This window comes from Bos mutus, chromosome 16, assembly GCF_027580195.1.
Source record: "Bos mutus isolate GX-2022 chromosome 16, NWIPB_WYAK_1.1, whole genome shotgun sequence".
NCBI classification, from domain to species: Eukaryota; Metazoa; Chordata; class Mammalia; order Artiodactyla; family Bovidae; genus Bos; species Bos mutus.
The window spans coordinates 54659112-54683841 of NC_091632.1; the positions used below are offsets into that span (position 1 = coordinate 54659112).

A 24730-nucleotide genomic window follows, 5' to 3' on the forward strand; every position below is an offset into this window, starting at 1 on the left:
TGCTCTCTTCCACTTTTTCTGGGGTAAGGAACAAAATGGTCTACCACCTTTCATTTTTAAGCTGCCCCCGCCCCCCAACCCCGTCTATTTGCCACTCTATCATGCTTAAAAAGGGCTTCCCTGATAGCTCAGCTGACAAAGAATCCGCCTGCAGTGTGGGAGACCTGGTTCAATTCCTGGGTTGGGAAGATCCGCTGGAGAAGGGATAGGCTACCACTCCACTATTCTGGCCTAGAGAATTCCATGGACTGTATAGTCCATGGGGTCACAAAGAGTCAGACATGACTCAGCCACTTTTACTTTCATGCTTAAAAAACAGAACAAAACAAACAAAAATACTGGGACTGAGGTATAGAAGTAAACTCTATTTCCTGTTTACTAATTTGCTTCTTTTTGTGTGCTGATCCTGAAGGACCAGGGAGGAGGACTGCCTCGTTTTCTTGTTTGTTTATTTATTTAATTTTATTTTTGGCTGTGCTGGGTCTTTCTTGCTGCTTTCTCTAGTCACAGTGAGCAGGACTACTCTCTAGTTGCGAAGGATAGGCTTTTCATTGCAGTGACTTTTTAAAACAATTAATTTATTTTTTAATCGAAGGATAATCGCTTTATAGAATTTTGCTGTTTTCTGTCAAACATCAATATGCAGCGGCTTCTTTCTTTGCTGAGCTCAGGCACTAGGTGCGCGTGGGCTCAGCAGCTGCAGCTCCTGGGCTCTAGGGCGTGGGCACAGTAGTTGTGGCCCACGGGCTTAGCTGCCCTGTGGCACGTGGGATCTTTCAGGAGCTGGAATTGAACCTGTGTCCCTTGTACTGGTAGGAGAATTCTTAATGACTGGACCACCAGGGAAGCCTGGAGGACTGCTTCTTTCTGACCTCTCAAAATCTTTATCCCTGGAAACCAACAGGAGATCACAACACACACAGATGGCCCAATACAGTAAGAATCCAGGCATCAACCTAATAGGCTTAACCCTCTTTTCATTCTTGCCTAGTTCTGGCCTGCTTTCTGGGAGCTTCAGTTAACAGGGTCTTCTTTTAGGCCTTGGAGTACAAGGCAGGCACTCAGCAAATGCTTGCTAAACACATATGTCATGTGAATGAGTAGATAAAGGTGAAATGACCCAAACCCATGGTGGGTGATTTTTAAAAGTTTTCTTTACTGGCAGAATGTGTGATTTTTAAAAAAAATCCTCCCCTGTCCACCCAATCTCACATATCTAGGGAACTATTAGAGTCAAATCGGTTCCAGAACTTACAGAATGGTAAGCTTCTTGGGAATCCAAGCAAGAGACAGATGGGAAAGATTTTGTTCTTAGAAGATACCCTTGAGGGGAAACACCATCATGTCTTAAAAAAAAGTTTGGGTGCTCGCTTTGGCAGCACATATACTAAAATTGGAACGATACAGAGAAGATTAGCATGGCCCCTGCGCAAGGATGACACGCAAATTCGTGAAGCATTCCATATTTTTTATAAAACTCCTAGAGGAGAACATAGGCAAAACACTCTCTGACATACATCACAGCAGGATCCTCTATGACCCACCTCCCAGAATATTGGAAATAAAAGCAAAAATAAACAAATGGGACCTAATTAACCTTAAAAGCTTCTGCACATCAAAGGAAACTATTAGCAAGGTGAAAAGACAGCCTTCAGATTGGGAGAAAATAATAGCAAATGAAGCAACTGACAAACAACTAATCTCAAAAATATACAAGCAACTCCTACAGCTCAACTCCAGAAAAATAAATGACCCAATCAAAAAATGGGCCAAAGAACTAAACAGACATTTCTCCAAAGAAGACATACAGATGGCTAACAAACACATGAAAAGATGCTCAACATTACTCATTATCAGAGAAATGCAAATCAAAACCACTATGAGGTACCATTTCACACCAGTCAGAATGGCTGTGATCCAAAAGTCTATAAATAATAAGTGCTGGAGAGGGTGTGGAGAAAAGGGAACCCTCTTACACTGTTGGTGGGAATGCAAACTAGTACAGCCACTATGGAGAACAGTGTGGAGATTCCCTTAAAAAACTGGAAATAGAACTGCCTTATGATCCAGCAATCCCACCGCTAGGCATACACACTCTGAGGAAACCAGAAGGGAAAGAGACACGTGTACCCCAATGTTCATCGCAGCACTGTTTATAATAGCCAGGACATGGAAGCAACCTAGATGCCCATCAGCAGATGAATGGATAAAAAAGCTGTGGTACATATACACAATGGAATATTACTCAGCCATTAAAAAGAATACATTTGAATCAGTTCTAATGAGGTGGATGAAACTGGAGCCTATTATACAGAGTGAAGTAAGCCAGAAGGAAAAACACCAATACAGTATACTAACACATATATATGGAATTTAGAAAGATGGTAACAATAACCCTGTGAACGAGACAGCAAAAGAGACAGTGATGTATAGAACAGTCTTATGGACTCTGTGGGAGAGGGAGAGGGTGGGAAGATTTGGGAGAATGGCATTGAAACATGTAAAATATCATGTATGAAATGAGATGCCAGTCCAGGTTCGATGCACGATACTGGATGCTTGGGGCTAGTGCACTGGGACAACCCAGAGGGATGGTATGGGGAGGGAGGAGGGTTCAGGATGGGGAACACATGTGTACCTGTAGTGGATTCATTTTGATATTTGGCAAAACTAATACAATTATGTAAAGTTTAAAAATGAAATAAAATTAAAAAAAAAAAAAGAAAAAGAGGATCCCATAAAAAAAAAAAAAAGTTTGGAAGGTCAGTACATCTAATCCAAAGGTCACTGTGGTTGCTGTTTAGTCGCTCAGCCGTGTCCAACTCTTTGCAACCGCATGGACTGTAGCCCTCCAGGCTTCTCTGTCCATGGGATTTCCTAGGCAAGAGTACTGGAATGGGTTGCCATTTCTTACTCCAGGGGATTTTCCCCACCCAGGGATCAAACCCTTGTCTCCTGCACTGCCAGGCAGGTTCTTTACCACTGAGCCACCGGGGGAGCCCTGTCTAATCCAAACACTTGCAATTGAAGTCTATTTCCCCAGGCTTAGTTACCACTGAAGGTCGCCCAGCCTGGATGCAGTCCTGCCCCTTCCCCTGCAGGCTAAAGAGTCCTGTTCCCTTATCTTCCCTTACAATCTTATTTTTCTACAGCACTTCTGCTTCTCTGAGGACATGGGAGGTTCTTCTTGTCCCTTTTATAAGTTATGGCTGCTGGACATGACGACTTCCAGCTTCAGAAGAGAGCTGCCCTGGGCCTTTTGTTGAGCTTGAAAGGCAATGCTATGTAATTAAGGCGGTTAGTCTGCACAATTCTTACCACGACTTTCATTGACCTTATTCATAACAAGACACAGTTGTAAAAAAGTAGATAGTCACTGACATGACGTCAAACTCAGGGAGTTTTTCTCATCTTCTGAAGGTGTGTGCCATTCCCACTGAGGAACTCTCCATGTTGAATGCGGCCTAATTGTTTAGAAATGATTAACATGTCTTTATTTCATTTGCAGAAAACATAATTTATTAATTGGCTGCTGCTTTCTGTGTTTCATTTTGAGAAGCACAATAAATAAATAAATTAGCATAAGACGACACTGAAAAAAACGCAAACATTGACTAAATTCTGAAAAAAAGCAAGATGATTCTAAATTAAGGACACGCAAATTTATTGCATAAAAGGGTTTAATGACAAATGTGGGGACAATTGTTTTTATGAGCCCTTAGCTGCAGCTTTCAAATTTTAATTTCATGGACAGGAAAGCATTATCAATGCTTTAACAATTTCAGGGTTCAATTTACATATCAAAAACGGAGAGACAGAAAGCTCACATCTTTCTTTACTTTTTAAGAGTTCTCAGGGTCTGAAAATGCCTGGGCAATACATGCTGAAGGAGAACAGCAGACATGCTGATGTCTGCATCTGAAGCAATACAATATCCTAATTACCGAGAAGTACAGTTCTAGTTCAGAGAACCATCACACCCTCTCCTCAGCAATTAATACTCAGCACAATTGGTAAACATGCTAGTCTTTAACTGAAGCACCCAGAAACAGCCTGTAAGCAGATGAGTATCTGAAATAGACCAGCTGCCATATCCCCTGATATTAACTGCACCCAATGACATCTCATTCTCTGGGGTGGTGGGGAGGGAAAAAGTCAGGTAAGAACAAAATCTGACTCCATATTGGATCTGCTTCTTTTACTTTAACCTTGGCTTTCCCTTGCTTTTGTTACTATACTCACTAAAAAGATGCTGTCTGTAGCTGTAAGCATACATAATGGCCTTTCTGCCTGAATGTTAAACTAAAGTACCCTCGTTGGGATCACAAGGAAACACCCAGACCCTGCCCAGCTGTGAATGGCTTCAGGAAAGAAGAAATTAACACATCCCTTCCCAGAGGCTGGCCAAATCAAGAGATATTTTGCAGGATTTATGGCCTTTTTACTTTACTTCCTCACCTCCTCCCCTTCTGTTGCATAAAAGGAACTAGCATCCAGACCCCTTAAAAGGGTAGTCTAAGACCCCAGTCCACCATCTTGTTGGACACCCAGCTTTCCGAATAAAGTCATTATTCCTTGCCTTAACACCTCGTCACCCAATTATTGGCCTGTTGTGCAGCAAGCAGAGTAAGCTTGACTCAGTAACACCATCACAAACATGCAACAGCAGCCTTCAAAAAGCCCTTCTTCTGGATGTAATAGTATAAGAACCTCACTAATTTCCTCACCTGTTTTGAGAGTTTCTGATTTTCCTTTGTAGACTAGTTTCTGACTTTTTTATTTCTACACACACGATTATATTTTTCCTGGCTGCTGCTGGTCAAAGCCAACTCTCACTTTCTTTAATGGCTTCCCATCACTCTGTAATGAAAATCCAAACTCTTCGCCTGGTTTACCTCTCCCCTTGCCCCCAGTCACTACCCTTACCAACCTTTATCCTCCAGGAACACTGAATAATATGCAGTTTCCTGATACAGATGTGAGAGCTGGACCATAAAAAAGGCAGAGTGCTAAAGAATTGATGCTTTCAAACTGTGATGCTGGAGAGGACTGTAGAGAAATCTCTTGGACAGCAAGGAGATCAAACGAGTCAATTCTAAAGGAAATCAACCCTGAATAGTCATTGGAAGGACTGATGCTGAAGCTGAAGCTCCAAAACTTTGGCCACCTGATGAGAAGAACTGACTCACTGGAAAAGACTCTGATGCTGGGAAAGATTGAGGGCAGGAGGAGAAGGGGATGACAGAGGATGAGATGGTTGGATGGCATCACTAATTCAATGGACATGAACTTGGCAAACTCCAGGAGACGGTGAGGGACAGAGAGCCCTGGCGTGCTGCAGTCCATGGGGTTGCAAAGAGCCAGACACGACTTGGCAACTGAACAACGATGACACGCTACACTCTCCAAACCTCCAGGACATTTCCCAGGGTGTGCCCTCGGTGTGGAATGCTCCCTCTGAACCTGCCTCACGGAAAACACCTTACAGCCTTTATATCTCAGGTCAATACCACCTCTTCTGTGAAGTCTCCTCCGACTGTGCAGGGTTATTTGTTTTTCCTTTCCTTTTTCCCACTGCACTTGAAACAGGCTTCCATTCAGATAACTGCTGTACTGACAGAACTGTGTATCTGATGTCTGTGTCCACACTAGAATGTGCGGGAAGGGGAGGTCTTTTTCTCTTAGGATTACCATAGTTGGTGTATTACAAGCCTTATTTCATTAAATACTTGGGAGAGGAAGAAAGAAAGGGGGAAAAAAGGAAGGAGGGCAGTAAACATTCATGCAGGTTTGCTGAAAGATTGGCGATAAATGGTGACTGTGGATGAGAGAGAAGCGAAAAAGGAGACAAGTCCACTCCTAAGTCCTAAGCAATACCAGAAGCCTGATTTCCTGAGAATTAATGCTCAGGCTTGGAACAGAAAAGACTTCCTGGAAATCACAGTGCTTGTTGCAGAGTGTGTCTTGGTTCCTCAGATGCACCACTAGCGGCTCGTGGTTTAGTCTTTTACAGGCTCAACCGAATCTCATCCTCCTGGGTGGTTAGTGGAAGCATTAGCGAACATTCATTCTTGGTCTTGGACACGCATTACAATTAAAATACACTAAATTACCCAGTGGTAAAACAATCTATCTAAACAATACAAAAACAATCTAATATATATATATATTTCTGTTTTTATTTCTAGAGTTCTGTCATCCAAAGGAGATGAGAAATTGGATAAAGATATTATTTTAAGCACTTCAAGATGAGTGAACAAATGGAAGTGATCTTGCAAGAAAAACAGTCAGAGGGGAACTTCTAGCCAACTTACTCTTTTAACCTTTACCTTTGCCCCGACGCCCAGGTACAGTACCCACAGCGCCTCATCAAAAGGGTATCGTCCCAGAGTTAGCATCCCTGGGTTTTCTGGTCCTGACTCTCTAACATCACTCACTATCCAGGTCACTTTTACTCTCTGTAAAAGGAAGGTATTGAAGCAGATGCCTAATGTTTCTTCCAGCTATTCAAACTGAACTGACACCTTCTGACATATCACTAGCCTTTTGTGATATTTGTTTATGGATCTAAGTAAAAAGCATGCTTTCTTGTGCCTCTTTTAGGCTCTGAAAGTATGCACTCAACAATACGTAGGGAAAGCCCAATCTTAGCATCATTTCAGCAGGTTTTGGGGTAAGAGTGTGGAGAAATGCAGAAACACATACAACATGCCGTATTTACCTGGAGCCCTAGAGCTACTTCTCAAAGGGTCTAAGAAAGTGGAACCACAGTTGGTAGCCCCCAACCACAACTCACAGAGCCGCATCACACATTCTCCTGGACTCACCAATGACACCATTTCCCAAGCTTCACCCCTTTATGGAGGCGGTGTTGCCGCAGGGGCCTGTCTGCTGCTGCTGCTTGGTCGCTCAGTCATGTCCAACTCTGTAACTTCATGGACTGTAGCCCACCAGGCTCCTCTGTCCATGGGATTCTCCAGGCAAGAATACTGAAGTGGGTTGCTATTCAATTCTTCAGGGGATCTTTCTGACCCAGAGATTGAACCCAGGTCTCCCACACTGCAGGCAGATTCTTTACCTGTCTATAACTACACAAATAGTGAGCCCCAAGGAGTTACCATGAAATTCACTATTTAGTCTGCTTCTTCCCATATCACCACGGTGAGATGTCACTGGAAGTTTGTGTGACAGAGACCCACAGGATTCCAAAGGTTTGGGAAGTCAAGCACGTCATATTTTAAGGGCTTTGGGCAGGTGCCATGGATAAAAAGTCTTAGCCTTCAAGTCTGCTGTTGTGCCCAGCAAATAGATACAGGGGGGAAATGTACTTTGCAAATTAAATAAATAAAAGTTATTTTTGAGTGGCATCATATTCTCTTAATTTCTACACAGATTATTACAATTGAAGGAATGAGAATACCCCATCTTCCCATGAGCCAGCTACAGGTTTTAGGCACAACCCTTGCCCATTGCCCTGCAGAGTAGCTGGTCTCACCCACTCTGGAGCCCTGAGCTGCTGTGACTGCTGAGGAGGCCTATTCTTAGGCTCAGGGCTGAGGGAGGATGGAAGACACTCCTCTGCACTGTAGTGAGAAATCAGTGGCAAGGGAAGTCTTGTCTGGCCTCTGTTCCCACGGAGTTCCATGATTTCTGCTTCATCGTGGGCAAAAGATTCCAAGTGTAGTCACACTCAGAAAGGAAGAATTCCCACGTGCTAAATCCTAAAAGCAGCAGCATCTCCTCTGGGAGGGAACTTGAGGAAAGAGCCAGGATGACATCTGGTTTGTCCCGGGATCTGGGGGGAAGGGGAGGAATGGCCTGCAGGTCACTCTGGCCGGCGTCACTCCTGCTGTCTTTGCTGTCTTCCCACTCATTCAGACAGCCGCCTCCCTTCTCTCCTCCCTGCACATGCCCCACACCCCTACATACAGCCCAGCCACACACCCTTCAGTGTGAGCCTCGTCAGGAAATGTGGGAATGAACAGGGTCACATGTGATGAAGGGTCGTGAGATGCCTCAGCCTGGACACAGGTCAGCTCCCTTCTCAGGAGGGAGCACCCAGGCAGGGGTGGGCGGGGTATCACAGGGTGAATACAAGAGTGAAAAGTACTAATCACCACGACACAGGGATCACTGGAGCCAAACAGAAGGCATTAGGAACAAAAAAGGGGAAGGAAGCAGGCAAAGATGACTAAAAGTTGGAGCAGGAAGACTTCAAAAGCTGTCAAGAAGATTAGGTGAGCAATTCGGGGAATCTGATCAGCAAATGATGGGAACAGCAGATGCTGTAATTCCTACAACTTTCCATTTAGACTCTTTCCTCAGACAACTTGATAACAATAATAGCCACCATCACTGAGGAAATACCACCTCCTGAGCTAGACTTACATTATCTAATTGAACCCTCCAAGCAGCTTTGCCAGATATGGATTATTCTCATCTTACAAAAGGAAAAACTAGGGACTATTACAGGGAGACCTGCCAACATCGAACAGTTAGGAGGCAGCAGACTCTGCATGCCTCTAAAGCATGTAGTCAACTGCCCTGTTACCCAACATTCAGATTTGACCTCTACCTAGCGTCACCAGTGATCCGAGTAGGTGTTCCAGGACTAGAGCTCAACTACTCCAATACCTAATACTGCACCCTTTCTATGATATACTATTGTCTTACATAAGATATTGATTCAACAAATGCTACTGGAATAATGGGGCATCCATTTGCCAAAAATAAATGAATAAACAAACAAACCCTGTACTACATATAAAAATTAACTAAAAAATGGATCACGCCTAAAACTATAAAATTTCTAATAGAAGACACAGAAAAATCTTTATTCTCTTGGGTTAGGCAAAGATTTCTTAGATATACCATCAGAAGACAGATTTGTTAAAGAAAGAGAATGAAAACTGAATGGCAGTAAAATTAAAAACCTCCACCCAAAAAATAAAATAAATAAAATAAAAACCTCCACCCTTCAAAATACTCTTTCAAGAGAATTAAAACACAAGTCACAGACAAGGACAAACATTTTCTGAAATATGTATCTAATAAAAGACTTGGATGCAGGATAAAGAACTCTCAAAACTCAAGAAGAAAATACCTAACTTTTAACATGGGCAAAAGATTTGAACAAGTATATCACCAAATAAGTTATACAGATGGCAAATAAGCACATGAAAATAATAAATCATCAGTCTGTCCAAGGGGGTTTCTCCAGGCTAGACTACTGGAGTGGGTTGTCATGCCCTCCCCCAGGGGATCTTCTCAACCCAGGGATTGAACCCACATATCTTATGTTGCCTTTATTAAGTGGGTTCTTTACCACTAGCGCCACCTGGGAAGCCCCATTAGCCATTAAAAAATGCAAATTAAAGCCAGAAAGTGAAATTAACTATACGTCTATTTGAATGATTAAAAACAAAAACAAAACTGATAAAATCAAGTGCTGGCAAGGAAGTGAAGTAACTGGAGCTTTCATTCACTGATGGTGGGAAATTCAAAATGGTACAGCTACTTTAGAAAACAGGTTGGCAATTTCTTATACAGTTTAACATATATTTACTGCACGACCCAGCAATCCTACTCCTATTTACCCAAATGAAATGAAAATTTATATTCACACAAAAACCTACATCAGTTCAGTTCAGTCGCTCAGTTGTGTCTCTTTGCGACCCCATGAGTCGCAGCATGCCAGGCCTCCCTGTTCATCACTAACTCCCAGAGTTCACCCAGACTCACGTCCATCGAGTTGGTGATGCCATCCAGCCATCTCATCCTCTGTCGTCCCCTTTTCCTCTTGCTCCCAATCTCTCCCACCATCAGTCTTTTCCAATGAGTCAACTTTTCGCATGAGGTGGCCAAAGTATTGGAGTTTCAGCTTTAGCATCATTTCTTCCAAAGAACACCCAGGACTGATCTCCTTCAGAATGGACTGGTTGGATCTCCTTGCAGTCCAAGGGACTCTCAAGAGTCTTCTCCAACACCACAGTTCAAAAGCATAAAGTTCTTCGGCGCTCAGCTTTCTTCACAGTCCAATTGTCACATCCATACATGACCACTGGAAAAACCATAGCCTTGACTAGATGGACCTTTGTTGGTAAAGTAATGTCTCTGCTTTTGAATATGCTATCTAGGTTGGTCATAGCTTTCCTTCCAAGGAGTAAGCGTCTTTTAATTTCATGGCTGCAGTCACCACCTGCAGTGATTTTGGAGCCCAAAAAAATAAAGTCTGACACTGTTTCCACTGCTTCCCCATCTATTTGCCATGAAGTGATGGGACCAGATGCCATGATCTTTGTTGTCTGAATGTTGAGCTTTAAGCCAACTTTTTCACTCTCCTCTTTCACTTTCATCAAGAGGCTCTTTAGTTCTTCTTCACTTTCTGCCATAAGGGTGGTGTCATCTGCATATCTGAGGTTATTGATATTTCTCCTGGCAATCTTGATTGCAGCTTGTGCTTCTTCCAGCCCAGCGTTTCTCATGATGTACTCTGCATATAAGTTAAATAAGCAGGGTGACAATATACAGCCATGGTGGAGAGGTCTGACAGAATGTGGTCCACTGGAGAAGGGAATGGCAAATCACTTCAGTATTCTTGCCTTGAGAACCCCATGAACAGTATGAAAAGGCAAAATGATAAGATACTGAGAGAGGAACTCCCCAGGTCGGTAGATGCCTAATATGCTACTGGAGATCGGTGGAGAAATAACTCCAGAAAGAATGAAGGGATGGAGCCAAAGCAAAAACAATACCCAGTTGTGGATGTGACTGGTGATAGAAGCAAGGTCCGATGCTGAAAAGAGCAATATTGCATAGGAACCTGGAATGTCAGGTCCATGAATCAAGGCAAATTGGAAGTGGTCAAACAAGAGATGGCAAGAGTGAATGTCGACATTCTAGGAATCAGCGAACTAAAATGGACTGGAATGGGTGAATTTAACTCAGATGACCATCATATCTACTACTGTGGGCAGGAATCCCTCAGAAGAAATGGAGTAGCCATCATGGTCAACAAAAGAGTCCGAAATGCAGTACTTGGATGCAGTCTCAAAAACGACAGAATGATCTCTGTTCTTTTCCAAGGCAAACCATTCAGTATCACAGTAATCCAATTCTATGCCCCAACCAATAACGCCGAAGAAGCTGAAGTTGAACGGTTCTATGAAGACTTACAAGACCTTTTAGAACTAACACCCGAAAAAGATGTCCTTTTCATTATAGGGGACTGGAATGCAAAAGTAGGAAGTCAAGAAACACCTGGAGTAACAGGCAAATTTGGCCTTGGAATATGGAATGAAGCAGGGCAAAGGCTAATAGAGTTTTGCCAAGACAACGCACTGGTCATAGCAAACACCCTCTTCCAACAACACAAGAGAAGACTCTATACATGGACATCACCAGATGGTCAACACCGAAATCAGACTGATTATACTCTTTGCAGCCAAAGATGGAGAAGCTCTATACAGTCAGCAAAAACAAGACCGGGAGTTGACTGTGGCTCAGATCATGAAATTCAGACTGAAATTGAAGAAAGTAGGGAAAACCACTAGACCATTCAGGTATGACCTAAATCAAATCCCTTATGATTATACAGTGGAAGTGAGAAATATTTTTAAGGGACTAGATCTGATAGATAAGAGTGCCTGATGAACTATGGACTGAGGTTCGTGACACTGTACAGGAGACAGGGATCAAGACCATCCCCATGGAAAAGAAATGCAAAAAAGCAAAATGGCTGTCTGGGGAGGCCTTACAAATAGCTGTGAAGAGCCTACATATGAATGTTTAAAGTGGCTTCATTGATAATCACCACCAATTGGAACAGAACCCAAACACCCTTCAATTGGTAAATAGATAAACTGTGGGACAGCTGCATAATAGATTACAACTTGACAATAAACCAAATACTGAGATTATAAATTTACATGCATGTAAAAATAACATGGCTGAGTATCAAATGCATCATTCTAAATGAAGGAAGATAGAATCAAATGGCTGTTAGGATCAATTTATATGACATTCTGGAAAAGGTTAAGCTCTAGTGACAGCAGAGCAGGGGTTAGCAGGGGCTGGAGGTGGGGGTGGAGGCTGACTTTAAAGCAGTTACAGGCGAATCTGGGGAAGGGTTGGGATTGATCTGTATCTGGGTAGTTGTGGTGAGGCAAACGGCATGTATTTGTCAAAACTCAGAACTGTGCAGTAAAAAGAGTGAATTTTAATGGGCGCAAATCATACTCCCATTTTTAAAATCTAAGAGAGGGAAAATGTATATACTATTAATGAAATTACAGAGAAAATACAGTGGAGCAATTAAGAATGTAGCTCCTGAAGTTACTGCATCTGCAAAGTGTGAAGGAGAGCAACCACCCTCTTATAAGATGATGGAGATTAAGTGAGAGGAGGTATATAATCATGCCCGGCACACAGTGAGAGCCCCGAAGCTTGAGTAGACAAAATTATGATGATTCTATGCTTTGAGGAAGAGTACCTCACTCTAGGGCTTCCCTGTTGGCTCAGCAGTAGAGAATCCACCTGCTAACGCAGGGTCGGGAAAATCCACCGGAGAAAATGGCAACACACTCCAGTATCCTTGCCTGGGAAATCCCATGGAAGGAGCAGCCTGGAAGGGTCCGTGGGGTTGCAAAGTGTCGGACACGACTTAGGGACTAAACAACCACCACCACTTCACTCCGCAGCGCTCCTTGAGCACCATGTGCCACGTGCTGAGTGAGGTAATGTGCCCAGGACACAGAATACATACTTCCTTGTCACAGGAACTGCCACCACTGAATCCGTTCCCCAAGCCAGAGCTGCTTCTACACCAAAAGCCCGGAGAAAAGAATTTGTATGCAAGAACTGTAAAGGTTGTGAGATGGCATTCATGTTCCCACAAATTGTGGCAAAACCCTCTTCTTACCCTTGGGGTGGGCTTTTGGATAAACCAGAGCCATATGGTCTCTGGGGGGGAGTCAGTGTTGAAGCGCTGTGACCTGTGATATGGAAACAGCACACCCCAGGGCTAATGCCATAGCTACAGGGTATATTTCACAGCCTGCTATGCCCACTGTGCCATACCCAGAAGCCTTGCCCTGGCATTCACAGAGACGCTGCATGTGGGGTTAGATGATTATGAAGCCAATCAACCCCTTTCCTCACTTTAACATTTTTACAGCCATTTTTGGAAAAACCATTCTTCTGGGTGTTTGGAGAAACAAGACAGGTAACATATAGTAGTGTTAGGTTTTATTACTTAAAAACTTATCACACACACACATGCACAACACACTCTTTCTCTCTCTTTCCTTCAGTTTCCTACCAAATCGTGCTAATCTTCTGAAGATAATGTAATTCTGTTATGATGAAAACTTTAGAAACAGGAAACACATTCTACTTAGATTGTTAAAACTTGAAATAAAAAACAATTCAGAGCTGAATGGGCTCATCATTCCTACCATGAGGCATTTCTGCTTACAATCAATTTAGCAAAATAGAAGAAGGCAGCAAATATATATATATATATATATATATATATATATAATCTTGGTTTTCTAATGACCTTTCAGTAATTGCTCATATTTCAAAAAGACTCAAGTTACCATAAAAACCTTTTCCTGGGTAGAAAACTTTCATTTCCTTTGAATACAGCTTTAACTCTACATCCTTTACTCCTTCTTCAGACAATCCTTGTTCCTCCCTTTGGGTCAAGCCTGCCTCTTCTCCCCAGTTTTTCCAGTTTAGCAGTGACAGGGCAGGGACAGCGCAGCACATACAGGAACCAAGGCTGCACTTGCCTGGCACCAGCACTAGCCGTGTCTCTAAGGGACGCTGGGCTCTGTAACCCACAGAGGTTGTGGAGGGCTTCAGAGAGACCCAAGAAAAGGGAGTCTCTGAAAAGAAACTGAAATGATTACCAAAGACATTGCTTTATTTCTATAGGAGAAAATGTGTGTGCATAGTTGCTCAGTCGTGTCTGACTCTTTGAGACCCTTTGGACTGTAGCCCACCAGGCTCCTCTGTCCACGGGATTCTCCAGGCAAGAATACTAGAGTGGGTTGCCATTTCCCTCCTCCGGGCGATCTTCCCAGCCCAGGGACTGAACCTGTGAATCCTGTGTCTTCTGCATGGCAGACCATCAGGGAAACCCCACAGGAGAAAATAAGAGCAAGTGAACTTAGAATCGTAGTATCAAGGAATGAGGAGTCTCTGAGGGTGTTTCCCCTACAGAACCATCTTTTAAACTATTTTTGAAATGGATATACTTTCAGAATGACTCTGCTCAACTCTCTGTCCATAGAAGGCCCAGTGATACAAGACACAGATCCCTGCTTCGCAGACAGGCTGGTACCAGGAAAAGTGCACACATGTTTGGAAGCCCTCGGGAGAATTAGATCATTGTTTATCCTCATATTTTCTTCCGCTGCCAAAGACTTGAATTCTTAGCTATGAGAAGCGAACAGCAGGCTTCCAACAAGATGGTGTAAGTTCAGACTTGGAGGTGCTCACCTCTACTCCAAAGTGATAGTAATGATAAGTAAACTATAAAAAGAGAAACAAAAATGGCTTTACTAATTCAAAAACAAGATCAACATCTCTTCTGGACCAGTAACAGAAATGCAAAGCAGTCAGAAAAACCGAAGCCAGAGCCTCAGGTCTGGAAGCTGGCAGTCACAGACACGCATTTAGTCCCAATGGTTAAGAGAGAAAAGTGTTTCACAGACAAAGGTGAGCTTAAAGGCAAGGGTGAATCTTCCCTGGTTATGAAAAGAGGCTGAAAATATAGGATGATGACATGTTTCCTGGGGATAAATATTTACAGGAACTGTTGGCCCTGGAAAGCCTAGTAGACACACATAGAGTCTCTCCGGGTACAGAGTCAGATGCCTGTCGCCTAAGTAACCAGGTCTGCAATCTCAACATCACTGTGGTCCACATTTAAAACGCCATGAAGTCTGGTTCTGAGCTGGGGCCTGAGGGAGGCAAGCAGAAAGCTACGAGAGCGCAGATGCGCAGAGAAGGAGGAAAAAGAACAAAAGAAGAAGACGTCCCACTAAAAACGGGCCTGCCACACAGAATTCCAAAACACACAGCAAAACGCAAGGCTAAGGCAGATACTCAACAAAAATAAAAGATGAAGAATCCGAATGTGATTTCACTCCAGGAAACTGAACTATAGCACTGAACGACCAAGACTTTAGGATGTGCAAATAGATAGCTAACAGAGAGGCACGTACTGGACATGAATAAGAAATTACAGAACAGAAACATGTAGCAATAAAACCTAAACTGGAAGATTGGGAATAAAAAGCAAATTTGAAATCCTGCAAATAAAAAAGTCATTAAAGCAACCCAATAGCAAAATAGCATGTGATGTAAGGGCGCTTTAGTTTTAGAAACATAGAATAAAGCCAGAAGCTGAAATGGGGCACCTCTAGGGGGCAAGACTTGGGGAGCAGCAGGAGAGAGCATGTACTAAGGTTTTCAATGGGGGTCTAGTACTTTGACTTTTAATAAATTTTTTTTTAATTAAAAGACTATAAGAAATAATAAAGGACTACTTGAAGGATATGCAATCTTTGCTTTCTTCTATATAGTTCTATAAGTTTTACTCTTGGAATGAAGTAAGCCAGAGAGATAAAGAACCTAGATTACATAAATTTTCACCTTCCTTACTTCTTTGATTAAGCTACAATGTGAAATTATGTCAATCAGCCACACTGAAGAATATTATAAAAGTCAGCTGTTTAAATCTTTGTGGATGTCTGGACAAGGATATTGATCAGTCAGTCTCAGTGGGACCCATGGCGGGGGCCTCAGAGAAAGGAAAAAACTGCTTCAGCTGAGGAGCATGTATGTGTCCAGTCTTCCAGGTACTGTGCATTTTGAAATTAGTCTTAATACAACTCCCTTGTATTACAGGTAGAAAAAAATCAAGAGAGGCTGAATGCCTTGTGCAAGATAGATACACGATGAACTGGAATTCAGCACAGAAATAGAGCACTTTTCTTTTTTTCTTAAATAATTGAGATTTTCTTGGCTATTTTGAGGATCAGTACACAGATGTTTGGCTGCTGAGAAATTCAGAGCAAATTTGTAATTTATTTCTTATCACTATACAGGATCATATGGCATGCATTCTGGGTTCTAACTTGGTTTTATCTGATTTTTTGTCACTTATTTCACAAATCAATATAAAATGTATCTGTTATATGGCTTATGCAGGTATATATTACTGCATACATGTGTATCATGTACGCATGTGTGCCTGAAAGCCACTTCAGAATCTTTTAGATGGGGGAAGGTTATAATTAGATTAATCAAGTTAGATCAGATAACTGAAGAAGGGAAGAGAGGGAAAAGGAAAAGAGAAAAAAGAAACCAAGGTAGGCTGGACCCTGGGTCATGATCCTGGAGGACAGTGAATGCCATGCTGAGTTTGAAGTTTATCTTGAAGACTAAAGATAATGCTAAATACTTTTAAAAATTCTGAATAAAGCAACAGCATGGAAGTAGTGCTGTTTCAGAAAACTTACTCTGAAACCATGTAAAAGACACATGAAAGAGAAAGAAATTTGAGTGTCAGGTGACCATTTAGGGTCTATTTCAATAACCTAGGAATGAGGCAAGAGGGCTGTGAGTAGATCGACGTGTTTTAAAAGAAAGATCATATGTAACAGGTATTAGGAAAGAAAGTGACATGGAAAGTAAACACAGCTTTTTCTTTTGCAATAAAACATGTGACATCCAGGGAAGCATACTAGGTACTATCCATGAACTTACGGAAACAATCAGTTCCATTTCATCTGTTCTGTTCCTATTGCCTTGGATTTTGACCTGCACAAGCCAAATCATTCCAAAACCTTCTCAAGAAGGTAAGTTTTATTTCTTCCAGAAATTAAGTTGTCGCTGATTACAAATGACAGCTAACTCCACAAATGAAAATTACCCCTGCTATTAAAAGGCCTCTTGCCTTCCTGAAATACGACACCAGGCAAGTCCAGTAACATGCAGATGTAGGCACATAATAAATATTACTTGATGCAGAAACCTGTTGAGATGAATTTTCTAGGTTCCAAGAAAAGCAGAAAAATAAGCTTGAAAACTTTAAATCTAAGACCTGAAGTAAATATAATTTTTGACTGAATTAATTTTGAATGTATGCTCTTTTGGGGATGCACTAAGTTGAATTCACCTTTATATTTTTCAAATCAAATAAACAGTATAGAGAATTCAGAAGGAATGTTTATATCGCTAAACAAAATAAAATTCTCAAATAGAAACTTGAAAATATAACTGATGAACTAATTGAAATCAAGTTTATATTCTCATCTAAATATATATTCTACTCACTTCCACTAGGAAATATTTCATAGAAATAAGGGGTAATAGAGCCAGAAGGGGCCTTAAGATGATGGAGTCTTAATACAACCCTCCTTTGTGTAACAGATGACATAAAAAATCAGAGAGGAAGAATGCCTTGCCCAAGATAGGTACACAATGGACTGGAATCCAGCACAGAAATCAAGCATTTTTTTAAAAAAAATAATAGAGATCTTCTTGGCTATTTTGAGGATTAGTACACAGATATTTCAATTTGCGCACAATTCTTAAAATCTGAAAAATCATGTCATTGTGATTCTTTCCTAAAACAGTTATTCTGGTGACTTTCCAGCTTAAAATTTGAAGGCAAATTTTTCTTAATAGGATATTAAGTACCAGTATCTTCAAATATTGTTAAGTTACTACATTATAAATTTCACTAATTCACAATTTAATATCATATGGCACCCTACTCCAGTACTCTGGCCTGGAAAATCCCATGGACTGGGGAGCCTGGTGGGCTGCAGTCCATGGGGTCGCTGGGAGTCAGACATGACTGAACGACTTGACTTTCACTTTTCACTTTCATGCATTGGAGAAGGAAATGGCAACCCACTCCAGTGTTCTTGCCTGGAGAATCCCAGGGACGGGGGAGCCTGGTGGGCTGCTGTCTATGGGGTCACACAGAGTCGGACACGACTGAAGTGACTTAGCAGCAGCAGCAGCAGCAGCACACTATATATTAAAATTTTCAGTTTTCTTTCACAGTACATTACCAAAGTTAGTACAAAAACTGCACTACCATGACCAAAGATGTTAGCATGCAATTCTGACAGGGACAACCAAGACAAGGGATTTTCTTTAGGAAACGATTCTACTGAAAACAACACAGGAATGGAAGTTCAAATGTTCAAGACACAGTAAACATACAATGTGACTTCAAATTGCCATTTAATATGCTTTGTATTATAAGATATAAAAAATAATCCCCATCTATGGTATGTTAAGTGGACATTCAAGACAATCAAAACCTCCTTATTCAATATCCCACTATTTTCTGGTTGTACCAAGAAAGTAAAAAAACAGAAAATGTTTTTACCTCTTAAAAAAACCCTTGCAAGGGGAGGGAGGGACAAATTGGGAGAGTAGGATTGATATATATATATATAATCACGTGTTAAATAGATAACTAGTGGGAAGCTCAGAGAAGGTGATGGCACCCCACTCCAGTACTCTTGCCTGGAAAATCCCATGGATGGAGGAGCCTGGTAGGCTGCGGTCCATGGGGTCGCGAAGAGTTGGACGCGACACGACTGAGAGACTTCACTTTCACTTTTCACTTTCATGCATTGGAGAAGGAAATGGCAACCCACTCCAGTGTTCTTGCCTGGAGAATCCCAGGGGCAGCAAGCCTGGTGGGCCGACGTCTATGGGGTCGCACAGAGTCGGACACGACTGAAGCGACTTAGCAGCACCAGCAGTGGGAAGCTGGTGTATAGCACAGAGAGCTCTGCTCGGTGCTCTGTGATGACCTAGAGGGGTGTGACAGAGGGGTGGGATGGGGGAGGGGTGGGAGAGAGGCTCCAGAGTGGGGGATATATGTATACATATAGCTGATTCACCTTATTGTACAGCAGAAGCTAATGCAGCTATGCTCCCCCCAAAAAAATTTTTTTTAAAAACCCTTTACACTTAAAAAGGGAAGGAAGTAGAATTCTCTTCTTAAAAATGTCTCCAGAGCTTCTAAAAGTCTTGTATTTACAAATTATTAGATAAAAATATTCCTCTGAGTCATGCCAGAAGGGAGACAGGGGCCACTGATATGACATAGCAGATGATATTAATCAGACAGCTTTTTTCTTTCCTGTTCATCAGAGGCTAGACTTGCTTCATTTTTACTTTCTCCATTTTCTACAGGTAAATCTTCTTCAGTTTCTTGCTTAGGCATTTTGGCCAGTTTTCCCTCTGCTCCCTTTTTCCCTTTTGTGTGCACTTTTTGGTCTGAAGAGTATCCTTTCCTGATGCCTCTGTGGCTTCACGTCCACGTTTTCAGGAACAGGCTTAGCTGACAACCTTGCTCATCTCTTGGGCTCCCCATTCACCACCCCTTTAGTGGAGCTGACCCTCCCCTTGGGCATCATGATGGTGGTGGGGTGGGTGTGCGATAGGTACCTGTGGGCTACTGTGCACCAACAGCCTTCCCAAAGCCAGATGCTGCCACGCCTCCTGCCCGCCAGTACTTTTTTGATGATACAGCTTGGCCTGCCTCTAACACAATATTCGTAATGGTTAAAGTTATATGTCAACTTGACTGGGTCATAGGGTGCCCAGACATTATTCTGGGTGTGCCCATGAAAGTGTTTTTGGATGAGATTAACATGTGGATAAACTGGCTTATTAAAGCAGATTGTTCTCCCCAGTGTGAGTGGGCCACACTCAATCAGTTGAAGCCTTGAATAGCACAGAAAGGCTGACCCCACCACTAGTAAGAGTGAACTCCTTCTCCCTTCTAGGTAGTCAGGATTTCAATTTCTTCCTCTCTTTGGACTCAAACTGAAATACTGGCTTTCTTGCATTGCTGAGCCTACCAACTTTCAGACTGTAACTTAATGCCATCAGCAACCCTGGGTCTCCTGCCTGCCGACTGCAGATCTTGGGACCTGTCAGTCCCCAATAATCACATGAGCCAAATCCTTATAATCAATAAATCAACCTCTGTCTCTTTACATGTGTGCATGCATGTGCACACACAAACACACATATACACCCTGCTCATTCTCTTTCTCTGGACAATCCTAATATTATCTCAAACTTTGAACTCAAAGGAGTAAAGAAAATGGTCTTAATGGATGTGATAGACACTACAGATGAGCTACCAAAAAGCTATTCACAACTTCTTCTCCCTTGTCTTCTTCTAGTATAAAGGCTGAAAAGCCAAAATTCTGTTTCCTCACCTCTTTTACAGCTGCAGTAGTATGTGACACAGCTCTGACCCATAAGATACAGGTGGAAATCCCCAGGAGAGTTTCCCTTTGTTCTCTGCCTTTTATCACCCCTTGTTTTTCCTGTCTAGAGCTTGGATGCAATGACCGGGGCTTGGGGGCAGCAGTCATCCTGGGGCCATGAAGACAAAAGCATATGCTAGGGCTGTCTAAGGGGGAAGACAGACGGATTCTGGGTCTGTGATGAGACCTTCCAGTAGCTGCTCTCACGTTGGGCTGCTTCTCTAGAATTACTGAAAAAAAACATATTAGTAAAGCCAGTTTTCTTTGGGTTATCTGTTATTTGTAGCTAAACTCTTTCCTAACATATTATTTCATCCCATATTTCAACTATAACAATAAGCCAAAAACGAACATGACCTGAGTTTTAATCAAATAATCACTCAAAAAAACAATTGAGGTCTGCCATACAGATGGCATGTGCGTTTGCATGCACAGTCATTAAGTCATGTCCGACTCCTTGAGATGCTCTGGACTGTAGCCCACCAGGATCCTCAGTCCATAGCATTTTCAGGCAAGAATACTGGAGTGGGTTCCCATGCCCTTCTCCAAAATGGCAGGTAAGAGGCACTAAATGCAACAGCCTTCCCATCCCCAACCAAGGATGCTGATGGGACTCTAGCTTGCTCCCAGCCATTCCAGGTTCAACTCTGAGGAGGAATTCCAGGGGATCTGATTCCTGGAAAGCTTGTGAATGGCAAAACGTAAACACTAAAGTAGACTGAAGCTTGGGGAGCTATCAGCAATGGATCCAACTTTCCCCATTCCATTCATTTATTTCTATAATCTATGCTTTTTCTATAATTAATGCTTTTTTTTTTTTTCCCTATATGACGGGCATGGTTATGGCAAATTAAAGTATCAGACTGATCAAATTAATCAGAGTGTTTTCATTAATTCAAGATGGTGCTTGATTCAGAAGATACATCCTATTAGCAAAACTTACCATTAACTGTTTTTTTTTAATTGGAGGATAATTGTTTTACGATATTGCATTGGTTTCTTCCATACAACAACATGAATCAGCCATAGGTATACATATGCCCCCTGCCTCTTGAACCTTTCTCTCTATAAGCTATTTTTAATGAAAACCAATTGTGATCATTGATTTCTGCATCTTTAGAGTGAGCTTATGCTCTCTTCTTATGGAGTGAAAGCAACTACCTTTCTCCACTGATGTGGGCACCAGAAGCCACAGGCAGTTGTCATACAATGGAAGGAGCACTAGGTTCATCAAAAGATCGGTGTTTGAGACTCGGTGCTACCACTTTTTCTTCGTCCTATCCCAGAGGCACAGCGCTGAACCTTTCTGAGTTCTGTTTCCTAATTTATGAGTCTTAAGTTCCAATGAGATAATGATTACAAAAGAATTCCAACAAATATAAAACACTCTACAAAAGTAAGAGTTCATTAGACAACATGATTGTGTGCAAACTAAGAGTAAATAGGTTCAGTGTAAGGCAAGTATATGAGTAATGTGAGAAAAGTTCATTTATTATCTTTATGGCATTTATTTTGACTCTTCATTTCTCAGAAAGTAAAAGTTGCTGGATAAGGAATCTCCATCTGATAAAGTATTGCAGCAGAAAGGGTTACAGGAGGAACTTTAAAGAAATAAAAACTAGATAAAACTTGGTGTATTTACCACTGAGCAATAACTGTTACCACTCATATCTTAATTAGCCCTCTTGCTGTAGGCACTCTGGCCTCCAACATCTTTTCAATTACATGTTTTATACCCACATTCCCTCTAGACTCCATAGATTGTTACCTGAGATTAAACCTCTTGTTGCCTGGTGGTTGATAAGAGTCCCAGGAAATAAAACATATGCAGCACAATGTATTATTTTATTTACCTTTGTTTCCTATTATGCACTGAGAGTCATTTGCTTTTGGGTTAACGGGAAATGAAAGCAGAGTTCTCTGCAAAATCATGGGGATATTGCCTGGGTGGTGTTTCAAGCTGGTTCCATACCACATACCTTGTCCTGGGTTTGACATCGGAAACAGTCACAGTCAAAGCAGTACTGGCCCCGAAGCTGCTTCCTGCGCTCCTCACTGGTCATCAGCATATCCAAGTAGCAGATGGTGAGCTGCGGAGGCCAGAGAAGGGAGGCGTCACACGGCTGCCGGGCCCACCTTCTTTAACAAAAGGCTATTACATCAAATTGTTAAAGTAAAACGTGTTTTAGTTTTAGTTACATACCAGAAAGTGTGAGGAGATGCTTCTTATAGTCTCTCCACTCAAATAATCACATGTAAAATTTTTTAAGGCATTACCTTCCAGTCTTTGTTAGGTATCTCATGTATTTAATATTTTAAAGAATTGGGCTCATCAACTCTGCACTTTTGCACATTTTATTCACTAAACAGAAAATATCAAGAGCTGTTATATGTTTGGTGTTAGTAACTTTTGGTAATACTTTGTGTAACCACTGGCAATTAATCCTGGCAATCAAATGGATGGCAGATTATGTAGCCAGATCGCTCTTAAATCCTACTCAATTCTATAGCTGCTTCATGGAACTTAGGCTCAACCACATTTGGACTGTTGGAAATGAGGAGACAGTTCTTTCACTTGTGAGGATTTAAAAAGACAGAACCCTTTCCAGATAGGGAGAATTTAATGTCAGGATGTGATCACTGATGAAGGTACCTAACTTGACTTCCCTGAACCCTTTTAAATATAATAACTATGCCCTGCCTTGAGTTTTAAGACAGATTTTTCACTCTCCTCTTTCACCTTCATCAACATTCAAAAAGCTAAGATTATGGCATCTGGTTCCATCACTTTATGGCAGATAGAAGAGGGAAAAGTGGAACCAGTGACAGATCTTATTTTCTTGGGCTCCAAAATCACTGAGGACAGTGACTGCAGCCATGAAATTAAGAGACACTTGCTCCTTGCAAGGAAAGCCATGACAAACCCAGATAGTGTATTAAAAAACAAAGACATTACTTTCAGACAGTGAAAGCTACGGGTTTTCCAGTAGAGTGAAAGCTGGACTATAAAGAAGGCTGAGTGCCAAGAACTGATGCTTTCAAATTGTGGTGCTGGAGAAGACTCTTGAGACTCCCCTGGACAGCAAGGAGATCAAACCAGTCAATTCCAAAGGAAATCAACCCTGAATATTCATTGGAAGGACTGATGCTGAAGTTGAAGCTCCAACACTTTGGCCACCTGATGTAGAGTTGACTCACTGGAAAAGACCCTGATGCTGGGAAAGACAGAAGGCAAAAGGAGAAGAGGGCAGCAGAGGAGGAAATGGTTAGATAGCATCACCGACTCAATATGGGCATGAATTTGAGCAAACTCCAGGAGACAGTGAAGGACAGGAAAGCCTGACGTGGCGTTGTCCATGGGGTTGCAAAGAGTCAGACACGACTTAGCGACTGAACAACAACATGCCTTGCATCGAATAGTGAAAGACCACAGGCGAGAGGGCACACTTGAGGGACTTTCCAGCTTTCTCTCTAGCCCTAGCTTTTCACTTCAAGACGCAGGTCTTTATGTAAGATCAAGATGTTTAAACATTTCTTAGACCTCCTATCTACTGAAAGTCTAATTCAAAACATACAAAATAGAACTCCAGATTTCCCCAACCTTTCCCTCACAGCTGGAACATTCCCAGTCTCAGTAGACATTAATTCATCCTTTGTGTTATCCAAGTGGAGACCCTGAGGTCGCCCCTGATTTCCCTTGCTTCCACTTTCCCCACTCAATCCACTAGGACACTCTGTGGACTCATCCGTAGAAACACATCCAGAGCCACTCATGTTCCACCTTTTCCTCCTGTTCCATCCTTGTCTGAGCCATCATCTCTTGCCTGTAAAATGCAAGTCTCACCAAGCATCCCTGCTTCTCCCCTGAGCTGCCTGCACTCCGTCCTCTAAACCAGACTGATTCATTAAAATGTCAGTTGGATCAGATCTTTCCTCTCTTCTAAATGTTCCAACGGCTCCTCCTTTAGCTTAGAGCAAAAGCCAAGTCCTTACAACGGATTCTCATAACACGACTCAAAGTGTTCTGCAGCGTGGGTTATTGGTCTATGTTGAAGTGAGTACAGAAATGCAAAGGAAACATTTAGAAATTTTGACATCAATCTGGTAAGAGAAATTTTATGTGGCTCTAATAATAAAATATTAGGCTCTTATTTTAAATTCACTTTTCTAGTAATTCGTTTTCATTAAATCTTATAAAACTATCAGCTGACACTGTAATGAGGAAAAAAATAATAAAGAAACTGGTCCTTCATCACAGGTGGTGGGGGCAGCAGTGGCTTCATAAAAGGTCTGTTCCTATCTCCTCTCCCCTCCTGGCTGCTTCAGGCAGCACAGCCCCACCGGCGTTTCACACACACACACACACACCCTGCTCATGGGAGCTTCCTCTGCCCTTCCCCCAGATC

At 42.1% G+C, this 24730-nt stretch overlaps 1 protein-coding gene, 1 non-coding gene and 1 pseudogene across 4 annotated transcripts in view; 1 reads left to right on the plus strand and 2 right to left on the minus strand.

The window, feature by feature from the left end:
- The window catches only part of SMYD3 (SET and MYND domain containing 3), a 749543-nt gene that overhangs the window by 136285 nt on the left and 588528 nt on the right, over window positions 1–24730 (minus strand). For 2 of the 3 annotated variants that reach the window (XM_070385373.1, XM_005893387.2), the window contains one exon: window positions 22304–22414. The exons of the other annotated variant lie outside the window; for it this stretch is intronic. In XM_070385373.1, the coding sequence (XP_070241474.1) occupies window positions 22304–22414 (111 nt within the window). The remainder of the gene's footprint in view (window positions 1–22303; window positions 22415–24730) is intronic. 3 annotated transcript variants of the gene reach the window in all.
- Window positions 1364–1470, plus strand: LOC138991319 (U6 spliceosomal RNA). The gene has a single exon (XR_011467341.1). It is a non-coding gene; the product is annotated as a U6 spliceosomal RNA (small nuclear RNA).
- On the minus strand, window positions 19160–19457 carry LOC102287900 (non-histone chromosomal protein HMG-14 pseudogene; annotated as a pseudogene).